This window comes from Apus apus, chromosome 26, assembly GCF_020740795.1.
Source record: "Apus apus isolate bApuApu2 chromosome 26, bApuApu2.pri.cur, whole genome shotgun sequence".
Classification (NCBI taxonomy): Eukaryota; Metazoa; Chordata; class Aves; order Apodiformes; family Apodidae; genus Apus; species Apus apus.
The window spans coordinates 4873189-4891339 of record NC_067307.1 but is presented as its reverse complement, the minus strand read 5'-3'; the positions used below and the strand labels follow the sequence as shown (position 1 = coordinate 4891339).

At 46.1% G+C, this 18151-nt stretch overlaps 1 protein-coding gene across 1 annotated transcript in view; it reads right to left on the bottom strand.

Annotated features, from left to right (window-relative positions):
* Positions 1–6391: 6391 nt before the first annotated feature.
* ANTXR1 (ANTXR cell adhesion molecule 1) overlaps positions 6392–18151 on the bottom strand; it is a 102522-nt gene continuing 90762 nt past the window's right edge. Inside the window, exon 18 of the mRNA XM_051640633.1 lies at positions 6392–10723. Within this exon, the coding sequence (XP_051496593.1) occupies positions 10451–10723 (273 nt within the window). The 3' untranslated portion in view covers positions 6392–10450. The remainder of the gene's footprint in view (positions 10724–18151) is intronic.

The following is an 18151-nucleotide window of genomic DNA, read 5'->3' as shown; positions in this document are numbered from 1 at the left end:
TTCAGGCACAAGTCCCTTCCCTTCTCCAGCTCAGTGCAATGCAGAGACCTGGGTCAGCATTGGACAAACTACCTCCACAGTCAGGAGTCCTCTAACTCTGCCCATTCTAGAGATGGGGATACATAAATTAATCAAAAAGGAAAATCTGCACTAGAAAAAGGCACCCAGGAATCCTCTGATTTATGCCACCCAGCCACTGAGGGGTACTTAGCCCTCAGGCCACGGGCTACAGGCACACACTATGTTCTGCTGCACCCCAACAGATCAGAAGGATCTGTAAACGTCTCCTAACAGGGCACAGTGTGGGTTGGGTGGGGCCCCTCTGTATTTTCCTGGTACTTCACTGTCTGAACAGCACAGAGAAAATCCTCTCCCTGCGGAGCCCAACAGCCACCCACTGCTGCAAGAACGGGAGAGAAACAGGAGACACAAAACTGCTCAATTGCTGCTTGCAACCTGCTGGCAGCAGCTCCTTTGTCAAAGATGGACAGCCCAAAGCCAACATGGCATTCCTCTGGCATTCCGGCACATGCTTCTCTCAGCTGTCTGGGATATGGGACATATCTGTTTTACGAGGAAGTTCATTATTGAAGGTCAGGCTTGGAAGGCTCCAAGCATGGCTATGGAGTCACAGCTGGAACAGGCATGAGCTTAATATATCTGGAGACAAAGGGAAGCTCTTGCCAAGAGAAAAATCAAAAGTTGTTTTTCAAGGGGAGCCAGGCATCCTAAGGCATCCTACAGATCAAGGCCTACGTCCTGGAAAGCTTGTCGTGGCCCAAGTCCTACCATACCAGCCTCCCAAAAACACTTTGGTGCTACCTAGAGGACAAACAACACCCTCTGCAGAGCTCCCAGTGCCGCTGTGGCCTCTTCTGCCCACATTGAACAGGGACAGCTGGATTCCAGTGGCCCGCCATGGTGCTCAGGGAAATAAACCCCAGTGAAATCCAATACACACCCTGCATCAAGATACATTTGCATCATCACCTCACACTGTGTCACAGACTAATAATGCTGGAGAGTTTTCATGGTTTGCAAAGGATCTTCAGGTCACAGGATACACTCACTGGCGATGTCCTCCCAGTTCCGAGATGCTTCTCAGGAATGTCTGAAAAGCTTTTGGCTTTGGGAAGAAAACCCAAGCCCCTGTAACATTTGCTTTTCATTTGTTCCCACATGTCAGACAGAAAAGCCCTGCACAGGGTACTCCTTTGTCTGCTTGGCCTTTGCATGGAAACAAGACAGGCTGGGGTGCTGATAGCATCCAGCCACGATGAGCAGCCTGAGCAGGGCTTTCTCCATCATTGCCTCTATTTTCTTCCACTTTAATGGGTGCTCTTTAAAACCTTGCCAGTTTGGCCTCAGATAAGTAGACAGAGTTACCTCCATATTTGCAGCATTACCTAAACTTTCCCCTGCCTACTACAGAGTAGGTCTGGATATTTAAAGAACCAGCAATCTGTTAACAGGGACTAATCCTGAGTTTCTTTTTCAAAAAGCCCCAAAGACTATGCAGTCGTGCTGGCCCTTGCAGAACAGCAATGGAACTGAGATTGAGCTATGGGGGATGGCACCAGTAAGGGTTCTACTGCAAGGCTGAAGGACACGGGCACCATGGAGGATGCCCAGGCTCTTGCACAAAGCCAGCACCAGACCAGAAGCACAAACCTCTTCAGGGAACATGTGCAACACCTGGTTTGAGTCATTAACCAGAAATGCCAAAGGAATGTGGGCACCAGCTGGGAACAGCTTGTGAGGTAACAAATGGCCAGGTTTTAACTATGAAAACGACAAAGCTTTCATTGTAACCTGTTATTCCCATCACCTGAGCCCTAATTTTATTTCTGAAGCAAAAAGTGCCACCAACAGCTCTGCCCCAGCAGCTTCCTGGCTCTTCCCAAACCGAGGGGATGTCCCTCTCCATGCAGGGCTGCTCCTTGGGGTCACACAGATCGTTGCTGTCTGGGAAGGCATCAGCAGTCACTGAGTATAAATGGCATCTCCTGCTACAGACACACCTCCAGACTCGTTTGCACACAGAGAAGGACACCATATGGAAACCTGATTTCATAACGTTTCCCCTCAGCCAGGGAAGCCCCATTGCTCTGTAAAGACAGAGGGACCTGGAACAAACTTACTGAGGACTCTCTCTGGCTTCGTTGCCTCTGAAGACTGAGGGTGCCAGCTGCACTCTCAGTTCACCCAGTGTCATGGTCAAGAATTAAAACTGCATTTCTAAATCACTGCATTATTTGGGTCAATACAAATGACTCAGTCTCCTAAAAAAGCAGCTTTCAAAGTCTCCTACAACTGAAAAGAATAAAGCAGTGGCTTGCTGTCACCTCTTGAGGACAGGCTATTGTCATAAGAGTCTAAACACCCAGGATGCAAGTAATGGCCAACAACTATCTCTTTGATCCTTAACAGGTTATTCACCTCCACATCCTTCTCTAACAATAATATTTTAATAGGTATTTTATTTTGCAAGCCACTCTGAGCCAATTATTTTCATGAGATTGGATCAAGCAGGCTGGGGCAGCAGTCTGGACCAAGCCATCCACAATCCCTATCCAGACAGGAGCAGAGTTAGAGGCAGACAAATGAGAATGACTTCAGAATTTGACCTTCCGAGCTGGACTGCTAAAAAAACAAACAAGAAACTGTCTGATGCTACTACAGTTATTTCAATACACTTTTAGCAACTGCAAATCTCTCCAGTTTCCATGACAGCCTGGGAAATAGGCATCTGCAATCACTCCTACTTTAAGCCAACAGTGTATCACACACAGAGAATAATACTAGTCTTATCCCCCCAAAAGTAACTATTTTCAAATTCACACTGTATCACGTCAAAACAGAAATTCCCAAGTTCTGCCCTGTGGCCTCTTTTCTGGCAGTCAATGGACACACTGCCCATATATCTCATGAGGGCTCCCTTGGCTCCCTGCTGCTGCACTGCATTAGACACAGCTAAAAATACCTTCAATCCATTCCTAATATTTTTTCCACATCTGCAGTTGCTGTAGTTACCAGAGAGCCTGCTATGCCATTCTGAATAGGGAGGGTGAGGCACTTTGCTTAGCTCTGAATGAAGGAACCACCCAGAAACATGATCTCTCTATTAAATGCACTCTGAGAAACCCTCCCAGCAGCTCCTCTGAGCACAGGCAGGATTTGCTATGGTTTCCCAGAAGCAAACCCGGAATCAGGCTCCATTAGCAGCAGAGGCTCTTCCCAACCCAGCAGCCACTGACCCTTCACTGTTCCCAAGAAATACTCTTTTGCTTGAGCCCTGACCCTGCTCCTGGTGACTCTCCAGCTCTGCCCCACAGCCCTGACCCCACACCAAAAGCACAGGTCAGCGTTTGAACTTTGGGATTAAACCAGGATGCAAGCAGCTGAGTGGAAGAAAAGGCACACTGGTTCCTGATTTTCATTAGAAAATTATCATGTTGCAGCCCACTATCATAAATGGAACCTGGGAAACAAAAACAGCATTCTCTTCAGCCACAACACTTCAGTCCAGTCTGAAGCTCTTGAGAGTTACAGAAATTTTATCTAAACTCAGGCACCAGAGTCAAGACAAGTTTAAAAAAAAAAAACATAAATAAAAAAATCTCACTTTCCCAGAGGATTTTTCCCAGCTTTTCTTAAAACAGTTCAAGGTTTGCATACACAGGCCAGAGCAATTGCAAGACAGGATATTACATGGCAGTGCTGACAGGCAGACAAACTTTTCTAAGGCCAAAGATGCTCACATTTCACATGTCACCCATCACCAAAAACACATTTAGGGAATGCAGACATACTCTATTTCTGCCTGGTTTTTACTTTTCCAGAGACTTTCCACTGAGTAAGAAATACTTAGAAAAAGGATCCCTGACACCCACATTCCCAGTCATTGACCAGTGAGGCCTGGATGTACAGAGACCACAAGACCTTAAGAAGAAATAAGAAGGAGCACAAAGCATCTTCTAGAAGCAGCAAAAGACATACAGACCCAGAGGCACACAGCAGCCTTAAGGATATGCCAGAAAGGATTTTAAATGGGAATGGAAAGTGCAATATAGAAATCCCTAGCTTTCTTTCAAGTAAAAGTTACCTCACCCACTAAATTAAGTTTTCCACTCTCTGTGGTATGTTTGCATGCTGTAGTTTCTCCATTCCTATTAATTTCTTCAGCTTTGGAAAAGGCCCCACGATTTAATGCCTGTGAAGAAGTAAGAAAAAAGTCTGCCCGGGCTGCAGCGTGGGAGGAAAGGGAGGAAAGGGAGGAAAGGGAGGAAAGGGAGGAAAGGGAGGAAAGGGAGGAAAGGGAGGAAAGGGAGGAAAGGGAGGAGGGAAATCCCTTCAGGGCCGGGTCTTCCCCTCAGGGACAGCTTGGGCAACATCTACACTGACCCAGCGGCCTGAGAAAACACCTCCCCTGGCACTCTGGGCTGTTTAAAGATATTTTACTTTCCCCCCGCTAGCAAGAAGGACCTCTGAAAGCATTTAAATAGTAAAAAGATATTTAAGCAATCTCATGTTTGTTCTGGGAATGTGCTACAGACTTTCAGCCACTGCCTGTGTCCCTCGCGATTTATTCTTTGGTTCATTTGGTTTTTACAAGTTATTTTGTAGCTGTCTCTTTAAAAAAGTGCGTTATACTCTAACAACAAAAAGAGGATCCTGCTAAGCTTTGAGTCTCGCTGGTCTTTTCATCAGCCCCCATATAAAAGCCGTATCTATGACTCAGAAGAGGCTTTCTCTGTCAGAATTAGAAAAAACAGTAACTTCTTTGCCTGCCAAGCAAGGAACTCCTCAGCTGCCCGAAGCCAGAGGATCGTTTGGGGGAACAAGCTGGGTTCACCTGCAAGGAGAAGCCTCCAAACACAACCAGTACTGCAGAAAGGGGCTGCTCCCTGCACCCCACTCATCTGCAGACTGGCACCTACCCGCCACAGCCTCCAGCCAGAGGCCCAAAGCCAGGAGAAAAGCCCTCTGTCTCCCTCTTGCAGCCACAACACAAAAATAAAAGAAGTTGCTGGAAACGTTCCAGCCAGAACTCACCATTTTGGCTCCTTCCAGCTGCTGCAGGCACCGTCTCCTTTCCATCCCCACTCTGTAGACAAGCTGGGTCCCGAGGGAGGCTGTCATCAGCCACACCAAGATCACAAAGCCACAAAACCAACCACACCAAGATCACCTCACAAAACCACCCACTCCCTCCCCTGGCAGCCCCGCTCTGGAGCCCAGAGCTGCTCTCAGGTGGGGCTCACTGAGGACAAGGGTGGCTAATCAGCAGCCAGCCCAAGCGGCGGCCTCGCTTTTCAGTAACTCTGCTCCAAAAAATACTGTCTGAGGAAATTTTGCCTGATACAGTGATGAAGTTTGCCATGATGGTAGCACAACGTGGCTCCCTGAGCAGAGAACAGGCTCAGGGAGCAGTTTCCTGAGGCAGCAGGGCTGGCAGCTGACTGAGAGGGCAAACGAGCCCACCTGGGGCTCATTACAGTGTTTTTCTCAGTCTTCTTCCTCAGTGAAGTGATGGGACTTTATGCAAAGTCCAGCTGTGCAGCCAATTCTGTGTAAATGAAGCCATAAAAGACCTGCTGGAGCTACCGTCAGGGCTTGGTGGGTCTGCATCATCCCTTCTGAGTTTGGGTTATGCTGAGGTTTAACCTTCCTTGCATTGTTTCACCTGTCCTCTTCTACGAGCAACTGCTTTTCTTTGATACCCTTCACTTAAAAAGCACCTTTTTTTCAGAACCTGTTGAGTACTGCAGTTTCCCTCTTTGCATTTACTAGATACAAGTTTGGTTTAAGCAAAACGTTATAAAGAAGAATCCAGACCAGATTTGCAAGGTTTGAGGTGCTGAGGAAAGTGCTTGCTCTCATTTCCAGAGGAAGCTGAAAAGCCTGGGCTTGCATGCTTTGCTGGAAGAGGGCAGGGTGTTGAGGGTGAAGTTCTTTATGCTTTGTTAATCTTCTTTGTGGAAGAAAATATTCCAACCATATAAAAGTCCAGATGAGTTAGTTAAGCAGAGAGGATGAAAGAAGGAGTATGAGAAAATGTGAGAGGAAACATGCTTGGTTATTTCTAGTAGTTGTTATGCTTTTGTCAAAGGTTGCTGAGTTAGCTGCACGAAAGGAGAGGTACCCTGTGTTTGGGAGGTGAGGCTCTGGGTGTCAAAGGAGGAGCAGATAGTTCAGGCTGGGTCACACCCCAATGAAAATAACTTTTGTGTTAGGCAGAATTGCTCTGGGCTGGTGGGAAGGAAATCACCGAGTTGGAGTTCTCCAAGATGACAGAAAGTCAGTTTTATGAGAAAACTTGTTGCCCAGGATTCTCCTGCCTCCTGCTTCATTCACTTTGCACAGCCAATGAATTTTATGGAGCCCAACACAAATTTGTGTAGTTCTTTAATAGTAACATCAAGGTCAGCAAGAATAATGACTGAATTTAACACATGACACATGCAACAAACAGAGGGAGTAAAACATCATTGCACAGCACTGGCTGAACTTACAAAACAAAACAGAAGGCTTGTTTCTTTTCCTCTGCTGCATCAGCACCACATATAAGGCAATGTTACTGTCTGGTTACCCTTGGCAGAGCTCTGGGAGCCAGACATTCCCCCCTTCCCCAAAATAAACAGTGACAGAAGATGCCTTCACACACTAAGGAAGTGAGACAGAACTGGGACGACTAGAAAGTTCATGTGGGTCAATGCTTCAAAACACAGCCAGCAAGAACTGGTAACACTTTGGCAGTTAAAAAAAATAAATCTGAATCTCTGTCACCTGCAGCTGCTTAGTCCTTCGAGGCTGCAAGAGACACTGACAGAAAGTTGTGCATGAATGAAAAACACTGGGAGTAATCTAAGTGACCTATTTAGAACAAATGAAACAACAGTTTATTGAATGCCATCAGACATCTGTTTCTTGCTGCTTAGACCAGCCTGTGTAGGAGCATGTGCAACTAGTGAACAGTGAGACCTGCTGAAGTCTGCTGAAACTGCAAAGCAGATGTTGTGCCACTCAACTCCTTTTGATCTATAAAGAAGGTTTACTTAAAACTTGGCTAGTGTGGATTGAGAGCCTGTGTAACGTGTTTCTAGGAAAGTTCTACAGACAAGAGAATACATAGGGTACCATATATCAGTATATGATACACCAGCTAATTCAACCTCATTTACATAGCATTAATTGTTGGTGGGAGCTGATTTAAATTAGGGCAAGGACCAAATTTTTACTTTTGAATGCCTTTTGTTAAGCTCTGAAGTGAGTCTTTAGGGACTGGTTTAAAAGGAGTACTGTACTTTTGGGAAGCCATTTTAGCAGCCACATTAGGTTGATCCCAAATACAAGAGCAGGTACAAAGTCTGCTATAAAACATGCTCTAATTTTTTTGAGAACATGACAGGTGTCCACCAAAACCAATTCCTTGGTGCTCTGTGTCAGCATCCAGCCCCTTCCCCCCCATTTAATTTGTCTCTACCCACCACTCTCTGGCCATATCCCACCCTGCATCCAGCTGCAAAACTCTTTGCCAATAGATCCAGGGAGCACATGGCCTGGAGCTCTAGGGCTTCAACTAATGCTATGTCAAATAGGTGCTCGTCACTACAGGAAATATTTGTACATTTATAAAAAAGCAATACAACCATAAAGAAAAAAAATACAACAAGCACAGCTTGATACAATAACATGCCATGAAATGTCATTGGCTTTATAATAATTTACTACAACTTGAAAAATGTTCTTTTATCCACAATGGACAGGAAATGCTTCCATCTAACACATGGTAAGCATGCAGTAACAATATGTACAACAAAAAATTTGGAGTTTGTTTTTTATTCATAAACTGGATGATTACATAGTGGGAATTTTAAAAATACAATTTTTCTAGCCTGATCTAGGTCTTATTTTGCTTCTTTAATACCAGAGGATTTTTTTCCCCCTTAGATGGGGAGAATTAAAATTTCTATATACATCTGCAGGAAGTTAGCTTTAGTCACAGAGTATACACTGTTTTTATTTTTTTCCCCAGCAATAGGTTTAGATGTATTGGGTTAACTGACACTTAAAAAAAGAAAATCCTCAATGCTGCATTATTGAAAATCAATTTCCTTTCCCAACTTTTTGGAAATACTGAGGATTTGTTAAGAGATGTACATTACCCTACTCCTGGGTTTTACACCTTTCCTCATTAAACCAAATCAAACAGCTATTTAACTAGATCCCATCTATCACAAGAGGGAGTGCAACCAAACTTGGGTCAGGGTGTTAAAAGATTCCCACTCCCACCTGCCAATCACAAAGTCTTGTTGAACTAACCACGACCTGTAGCTGATCCAGTCTGGCACAGTGAGTAGCCAAACTGTTGGGTTTGCTCCTAATTGGGAACTGCTCTGTGCTGCCTGCAGACAAAACAGTGTTGTGGGTGAATTCAGCAGCCTTTTTGCAGAATAGCCAGCCTTGGCTGTAGATTGAGTCTTCAGATCCATCCTGCCTGGTGCATTTATCTCATCCAATAGATGACATACTGACCTAGCAGTGGGTAAGGCTGGTGAATGGCAGTCAGACTGACTCAGAGCCTCCTGGCAAGGGTTAATTAAAAAATGTCCTTACCAAAAGCATCCTAGGTCAAGTCTCCACTGAGTTTTTTCACCTGTTCCCTTTCCTCCTTGAGCATTATTTTTTTCTTTTTTTTTTCTTTTTTTTTTTTCTTTTTTTTTTTTTTTGGCTAGAAAAGCTAGAATTAAGTATTTCCAACAGCACTGAAGTAAGTACCTGGCAAAGCGTTTCTTTATCTGGTAAAAAAAAAAAATGACATGATTAAGAGAACCCTTAGATATCATAGAACTGCAGCTACAAAGATGGTTCACCCCTTATGACTTTGCAATTTCCAGAGAGAGTGATTCCATGAGAACTGATCCTGACAGTAAGAGCCAGAGGTTCGGCTGAAGTGCTGAGTGACCTTTCTAGCACTGTGCTGCAAAGGCAGGTGCTCAGAAGGTTTGCTGTGGGATAAAAGATGTGCATACACAATACTGCTGGAGGTGGTGGGGGGCCCATGGAGGTGAGGAGGAAGCAGGGAGAAATGCAGCCCGTGCACTTCTTGGAAGACTGATTCCCACCTTGCGCGTTCGGTGTGTTGATTTTTGCCTTAGTCAACCACTGCTAACAGAAGTGATGTTGAGAGTTGAGAAGAGTGAGTAAGCACACTGGCTCCTCTTCACTACGAGTTTGGAAGGCATCTGCTACTTATTCAGGAAAGGAAAACAAGAAATGAAAATCCATGTGGAAACATTTCTAAGGTGAAAGAATGCGATTTACAGAAAAAACAGAAACACATCAGTGGTAACCATTTCAAACTGACAACAACAAGGAGCCCAAGCAGACTGGATTTAGAGAAACCAATACACCTAACCTCTTGTTGATTCCCAGAAACTTTCCTTTTAAAAGGGAAACTAGCATTAAATTACACTGCTGAACTGCAGAGCTATTAACTAGATGGGCATAATTAGTGTAACTGAATGCAAAGACTCTTCTGTCAACCAAACCTTTCCCAGATTCCTTTGCTCGTTTTTTATTAACTCCTCCGTCCCACTGGGAGCACTGAAGGCTGACCATTATTGTCCATTGGTCCTTGTCCTCAGGGGATGGGGTCAAAGCCTTGTGACATACTGCCTGCTTCATTTTTCCATGTCATTTGTTTTCCTAGTGGCACTCCATTTTCAGTCACCTGCACTTCCACGTACAAACATACACAAATCAAGACACCAGAGACCTACCCCTTCTCCTTTCTGGACCCTTTGAGAAGACAATACCTTCCCTTCCAATTCACGGTCCATGGGAACAGCTGCCTGCCACCAACTCTTCTCAGATGTACAGGGGTTTCTGTACTTGCAGACCTGCTGTTGTCATTATTTGCTTGGCAGCTGGCATGTGAGCGAGATGTCATCAGCTTTCTGTCATACCTTGAGTCTTGTAACATGAAGTTTGTGCAGCTCTCTCCAGGTAGCTAGCTGGGATGCCTGCACTTGGAAGAGTCTTTTGCAGTCCTTCCCTGGGGAAAATTGTCCTTCCAGAGAGTAATTAATTCCTTTTTTCCAATGTGTCCTGGAATCACCACGGTAAGGCACAGGGAAGTGTTGGGGACAAAAGAGAGGAGAGCCTTGCTGAAATGGAACTCGAGTTATTTGCCTTGTTCCTGCAGTCTCTTGGCTTTTCTTGCTTTGATAGTTTGGTGGCACTGATGCACAAGGGATTTAAAAAAAAACACCAAAAGAACACTAAAGGAGAAAGAAGACTACAAAGTCGTTCGTTCTGTTGTCACCCATGTCACAAAGGGTCCAGCTTCCTCTAGCCCCCCACCCCCCAGAAGATGGCTGTGATACAGTACTGCTGACAGAGCCTCTCAAACGCTTCTGCAAGAGACGGGAGCAAGGCTGACCCCCTAGACTGCTGGGCGAGGTGGGGGCCGAGATGGAGGGGGGGCCCGGTTGGGTGGGGGGGCTTGGGGTGGTGGGGGGAGAGGTGGGAGCGTGGAGGATGGGGATGGGGTGTGGGGGGTGGGTGAGCTGGGTGGAGGGGGGGTGTAGATGGGAGCTGGGGGCGGGGGGTTGTAGATGGGAGCTGGAGGGGGAGCTGATGGAGGGTACGCGTTGTTGAGCGGGTATTTGGGTGGGGCCTCTGTGTTCTTCACCCTGGTGAAATTGATGCAACGGCCCTGGAACAGAACAAAGTGGAAAAGCACAGTTACTGATGGAGGCGATGGCAGGGCAGCAGAGGCACCTCCCTGGCTGGGTCAGGGAGTCAGGTTGAGGGCTCCTGGGCACACTGCTCTGCTCCTGTTCTCAGAGACCAGTGTTGTAAGAGCGAGTCCCGCACTGAGCGACCAAGAGGTTACACCCTAACCACAGCTTTTGTAGGGAAGGAGGATGAAATCCTCTCATACTGTTTTCTGACTCCAGGATGTTTAAACAGAGTATTGAGTACTTCAAGTCATAGTGAAGCTGCAAGAGCTAGTGAGAGCTGTTCCTGTTTTCAGAGCTGGTGTCTGGATGACTACATGTCCCGTGGTCCCTGCCTCTACCCAGACCTCAGTCTGAAACTTCCAACAGTATGAGATCTGGACTTTGCACCTTTGGAGCGTCTCCTTCAAATACCCAGCTTTAGTGTCCTATTTCTAATAATCTTCCAACCAGACAAAAGGGAAGATTGGTTTAACTAAGACAGTTTCTTGCTCACAGTTTTTTCCTGACACCCATCCATTCCTCATTAGGGTGTCTTGATATCCTGGCACTCTTGAGAAGCCAATAAACTGCTTTTCTCACTCTTCGGTGCTAAGCTACAGTTTGTTGTACATTTTAAAACAAAACCTTTGCCCTTTGAGCTGTTCTTTTGTTTTTGTTGGTTTTTTTTTTTTTCTCCCAAGTTCCACCTGCAAAAGATCCCACTGTAAATACTCAAATGTCAGAATCAGCACTACTGTATTATGGATTCATTCTTCTAGATATGAAATCATCCAAAAAGGCACTAGAGGATTTCTGAGTCCATGCTTTGTTTTTGGATTTGTGAGCATAAGCTTATTTTCTGTTTTCCTCTTTCCTCTCCCAAAGTAAATGTTTTTCCTGGTGAAAAAATGCCAAATGGAGCATTGAGCCCATGCAGGCTGAAGCAGATCTGCTGGGGTAGCAACAACCATTTTGAAACCTCTGCATGGCTCTGTATCTTCTCCCTGCTGCACTCAGCCTATGGGCAAAGGCTCCTCAGAAGAGGAATCCAAAGTGAAGTTAAGGAGGTACTGGCAGAAAGGCAGAAGGTGCTGGAGAAGGATTTGACAGGGATGAGGGGAGCTGGCGTCAAAGGGGCTGACACGGAGAGATACAGAGAGCTCCTCTCCAAGAGCTCTGCCAATTATATCATCATGCTCTGTGGATATGAAGAAACATCTGTCTGAGCCTCAGCCATTCAGCAGAGGAAAGTGGATTCCTTGCTGAAGTGATGAAGTATGCAGAGCAGCCCACAGCTGAGCACTGTCTTGTGCAAGCAAAGGTCGTTTAAGGAAAACAAAGATTTCACAGGGCCTTGAACTGCATCAAGTTCAAGATGAGAGCATCACCTCAGGGCTGCTCTGAGCAATGTGGCAGCTGAACCCTCTTTGCATGGCTTAGTCCTGGCTGCCTGTCAGCAGGAAGAACCTCAGGCTTCAACTCAGGCTCTCCTTGAGGAATCAGCCTCTGGGGCAGCACAGAGACTCACATGCTCTCTCAGTCAGGGTCCATGACAACATATGGGGGAAAGGGAGGAGAGGCTTGACCACTGCTCCATACACTGCACTACCATTAGCAGCTGTGCACTGGGGACATGTTCTCCATCCCTTGTACAGGACAAAACACAAAAAAAACCAACAAAGTGCCCAGGTGGGCACTTTGCCCCTCACCAGAAACACTACGGTGCATCCCAGCCCCTCTGGTGCTGGCCAGAAAGGGGGCACCCAGTGATGGGCATAAGAAAGCCTGGTTCAATAAGCACATCTCATCTCAGAGTGTCCCTGGTTCTATTTGCTCTTTGTGGGCTGGTTTCTCTGCTTTAACATTGTTTTAATGCACTTTGCTGTGATTTTAAGTAAATATTGTAGGGCAGGCCTGCTGAGTGAGTGAAAGTTTGAACCCAAGATTAACCAATTCTACTCAGAAAAAAAACCCATGAGAATGTTTTCCTTGTTCTAGTTCCACATCTCCTGCAATGCAACCTTAGTAGTTTCAGACTATTGCTTGCACTAGGTTTTCTTTATTTATGTTGAGAATAAAATAACCCTGAAGAAAAAGCAGCAGTCCAGGAATCCCAGCCAGAGAACAAAAAGTTGCAATTGTTTTTGTGTGGAGAGATACTTTGTCTGGATGCCCCAGGAGTGAGGTTATGGTGCTGCTGATCCAAATGCAACTGAGCACTGCCCTAGCAACAATCAAGAGGATACAGTGAGGCTCAGAAATCTTTGGGCTTGGGGCTGGGGCAGGGCTGCAGGACTAGGCCATCTGGTACTCATGGCAATGCCCAAGACATGGTCCAAGAGGGTAAGACATCCTGTGCACTGGCAAATATTTGACCTCTTATTGATGATAGATTAGCAATGCCATTAGGTTGGACATGAGGAGGAAACTTCCCTGTGAGGGTGGTGAGACCCTGGCCCAGGCTACCCAGGGAAGCTGTGGCTGCCCCATCCCTGGCAGTGTTGAAGGGCAGGTTGGATGGGGCTTGGAGCAACCTGGGCTGGTGGGAGGTGTCCCTGCCCATGCAGGGGGTTGGATCTAGATGATCTTTAAGGTCCCTTCCAACCCAAATCATTTTATGATTCTATGATTCTAGTGAGCCTGTGTCCATGAGCTACTGCTCATATCCATGATGAATGGTAGCTTTTTCTCCAGTAATAGGGTTGCTTTGAAATTCAAGAGCTCTGTTTTCAAACAGGATTAAGTCTCCACCGACCTTGAGAACAAGCAGTCGAACTGGAGTGGGAGCAGAAGCTGCTCAGATGCAGCCCAGAGAACAGACAGCCCAGAAGAGCAGACACCAGAGCCAGACCTGACCCTGAGCTAGCACAGCATGTAGCTGTACTCAGCACATACCTCCTCATTCCCTTATGCATAAAGCTGATGTAACTTCAGAGTTCAAACCTCCTTCCCCTTCAGACAGGGCAGACTGTGCCTTTTTCTCAGCTCAAGCAGCCGTTCCCCATCTCCTCCCATTTCCTCTGCTGGTGGGTCAGCTGCTCTGCAGTGAATTGACAGTGACCTGTTTGGCAACACTTTCTACTACTGAGCAATGGGTAATTCTGCAGGGCATCCAACCCATGTGAAGGGCAGATACACAGTTCAGGCTTTCTCCTCCCTTCACGTGAACTGACAGACCAAAGGAGTTCTTGTTCTTCCTTGCCTGACATTTCTTTCACCCATGCAGATGGGGGGAGAATGCCAGATAAGAGTTTTCTGTCCAGATGGACTGAGATGGACTTTGGCAGCTACACACTGCCTCAGAGGAGATGGAGAAGCCCACATCTCCTAAGGCAGAACTGTCAGATTGAATGACAAGAGGATCTCCAGGAAACAAATTACTGTGCCATGGCATGTGAGAGGCAGAAAGTGTTTAACCAGTGCCCTGGGTACAAACACAAAGCAGACCCAGGAGAAAAAAAAAAGGTCTCTCATCTCGTTTCTAGCTACATGATAACAGACAAAAAAGTGCAGAGGTTGTGCAAGCCAGAGTGTGAGCACAAACAAGCAATTCTAGACCTCCAGAAGACCCAGCTTTCTCTGAACTGCATGGCAAGAGTCGTGTTTTCCCACCTGCACTTCCCAGAAGGGGGCCCTGATTCACAGCTGGGCTTGGTACCATGCAATCGCAATGGAAATAGAACAAATCAGCATCATCAACTTACTCCATGGTTCAATGCTGTTTTATCTGGAAACCTGTCTGGATGAGGATCAAGTTGGCTGGCTAATCACCCATCCATTCAAGTTTTAAAGGGCTCTCCATTGCCAGCCCAGATCAGTTCATCCCACAGTTAACAAAAGGTGATGTGAGCAGTAACAGACCCTCTAAATAGATGGTCCCAAATGCCTTGTTCAGCCTTGGGATCTGGATGTGAAACCAAAGCAAGTACCTGGAATACTACAGTTAAGAAGAGTGTGGGATCTCCCTACAATCAGTGGGAACATAAGGGCCTTCAGACCACTGTGATTTTAGGAGGGTCTCAGTGGCTAGCAGCCCGTCTTGGCTATCCACCAAAGTTTATCACCTCATTTTGTGTCCAAATTTACATGGGATGGATGCAGAAGATGGATGTTCTGCCACCAGGAGGCAGGAAATGGACCCATTTTCCACTAAATACTGCTTTGAAGCCTTAAACAGAAGTCACCTTTTATCCCATGAGAAAAAAACTCCTTAAGCAGATTATGCCACAGCTTTGAGAACAAGAGGAGCCAGTTCTATTAGTCTTTCTAGCCAGGAGACAGTAGTTGGAGATAGAGAATGTATGAATGTAGGGAACATGCTGTGTTGGATGCCTTGGCTAGGTTCTACTTCCCTTTCTGCAGCCCCAGCGCTTCAGGGGGCAGTCACAGCTGTGCCTCAGAAGAGACAATTGAAGCAATATGGAGACATTATTAGATCCAAAACTTCGTGGAATCAGCAAAATCAGGGAGGGCAATTCACTCTTGCATTTTCTGTTGTTTTTTCTAGAGAGTTGTGCTCGCAGGCATATGCCCAATGAGCTGTGCTTGGAGTGGCCCTGCTCCTTCACCTTCAGCAGCTCCTTGTGCTGGGAGGGAACAGGCAGCATCACCCTGAGCACAACAAAGCACTGGGCCATGGGGGGCTGCTCTGGTCTGACCACGGGCCTCACCCTCTGAGCTCTTTGCATGTGGAATGTCATGGGGCTGCTCACTTGAGCCAGACTTTTCCTTTTGTTCTTCACATCTGGTTGACTGAGGAGAGCTGCCAGGGTTGAAAGAGAAGGGTGGGATGTGGGGTGAGGGGGACATTAGGCTGCTGGGGTCATAGCACAGGGTGGTGGTGGCTGCTGAGCGTCTATGAGAGTGAGCTGGAGGTTTTGTGTCTTGGATGTGGATCTGGCAAGCTGAGGTGCAAAGGGCAGCAGATGCCTCAGCCAAGCTGTGGCATTTCCTAAGAACTTCACAGCCACAGTCCCAAGCCACTTCCCACCTCTTCCTGCCTTTCTTTCTGCTTTTATCTGACTCTGGAAATTAAGGGGGAGAGAGACAGTCACTCAGAGCACAGTGTGCAGTGACCTGCACTGAGACATTGCCTGAGATTCTGCATGCTGAATCCAGCTGCAGGGAGGATGGACCCTTCTCTTGGGACACTGGAGTATTTCTTTTTTCTCTACCCAGCTCTCTCCAGCCCCCATCACAGCAGGATTCAAACTAGGAGGAAGCTTTTTCCTTTGTTTCACTTCAGCCCTGCCTTCTGTGGCTCAGGCTGCTCAGGGTAAGGCTCACACACAGCACAGCAGAAGGGTAATTCAGGGAAGGGAAGCTGGTCCCAGAGCAGTCTCATGCCCTCCATGGCACTGAAAAGACACCTCTTTAACAGAGGAAGATGGAGCACGTTGTTCTGAAGTGAAGATGAAAAATGTTCCTGTTTCTCTTGGTTAGCTATCAAGCTGGAATTCATACCTGGAAAAATATCAACATTTTAAGATCATAAAACACTGGGACTGGCTTCTGAGCTGGGCTTAAAAAGAGGCACTGGAAAAGATATGATCCTTAATGCTGTTTTGTATGGGTCATTAGTAAATCAAACTTTCCATAAACAATAGCCTGGTTTATCCTATTTTATTTAGAAAGAGGAGAGAGAAATAAAAAAAAATACGGAAAGACAGAGAAAAAGGAAAAGAAAGAGAGGAAGAAAAAAAAAAAAAGTAAAAATTAACCTGTGATTTGCACAGGATGTTGCATGCACAGGAGCTTGTATGAAACACTGGCCAAATGAGTAACAAGCAAATATTAAATATATTAAATAAATGTGACTACTACCGGTACCTTCTGCAAAGAGATGATTCACTAAACTGCAGCTACTGTAAAAGCAAAGCACATCCATGGGTGAGAAATGCACAGCACATTCTTCAAGCCAAACCCTCCCTACTGAAGATCTCGGGTGCTCAATTTGAACTCAGTCCAGGCATGAAACTTCCACAAACATCTGTGAGCATGAGGAGTGTGGACAGAAGGATGAACAGAGAGTGGAGAGTCACAGTGGATCTGACAGCAGCTCTGAGCCCCACGGGGAGGGGAAGGCAGTGAACTGGCAGTTTGCCTGTCCACAGCCTGTGGGAGCCAACTGGCACAGACTGCTACAGAGAAAAACTGCCTGTAGCCAACATGGTGTGGATCCCCTCTCGTGAGAGAGGTCTTTGCAGAGGGTACTTTACAAAACCTCTCTCCAAAAATGCATCTCTTTGTGTCTAGACAAAGGTGATACTGGGAAAAGGCCAGTGTGAGAATAACCAATATCTGCTTCCCACCAGCATTTTGTCATTTGGGAACTGCAAACAGTTGGAAACAACTGGGGAGCTCTTGGGTTCCTGGGGATTTTGCTGATCTGAACCCCCATCCAGGTAACTCCCAGAATACGTGGCAGGATTCTGTGAGCTCAAAATATCCCTGAGCTGACAGCTGCCTTTTAAATCACTCAGGGGTGTCTGGAGATGGTTTTAGGAACTGTTAACTAGCTTCTGGGCTTCGTTAGCCAGCCTCTCTCCATGAGATCAGCCTGTGCTGAGGCTGCTGGGCAATGCCAGGGACTGCTGCCTCCTGCAGCAAGCACACTAATTCTACAGCTACCTCTGTATCTAACTCACCAAACAACTATTAAAACTGTCTCATTTTGTGATAAAACATCACCCCAACAAAACCATTCCCATCTGTGTCTCATTGCTAAATACAGACCCTAGAAGGTGATGTTGCTCATAAAATCTACCATTCCCAAGGTATTCCTGCCACCTTGGCCATTCCAGGTACAATAAACTGGAGGCTTGACCTTTTTTCTCCCACCATGAAGGGAAGACTTCCATTGACAAGATCATCACTCCAATAGGGATCTAATAACCTGGTCTCTTATTGCAGAGGCAGCACTGAAAACTATGGACTGTTACAGTTTGCCTTCAACCACCTTGTGAAAAGTCCTGTGGAGTGACAAAGCTTGGAGTAAGATCCAGAATTTTCTGTTGGGTCTCTGGACTACATGCCATGGTGGGTTTGACTTTCCAACTCCCAGGAACAGACTGGCACAAAGTGGCATTTCCTTCTGAAGCCAGTAAGGAGGTGGGATTTACCCCAAATGAGAATGGTAAACACATCATCAAAACTAGTGACAAGTGACCTTACCCACAGCCACTGAACTCCAACTATATATATATTTCTACACTGCAGAAAAGCATCCTGGCTAAATTCAGAAGGAAAAAAGAAGCAGAAAAAACTACCTCTTTGATGTCTTGATATGGCTTTGTCTATTCAGATGTTAAAGCAATGGTTTGCATTTGTGTTTATATGAACCTGTCCTGTTCAAGCAACCCAAAAGCAGTAGACATTGTAGAGGAAACTACTTTAAATACCACAAAATACTGCAGCTTTCA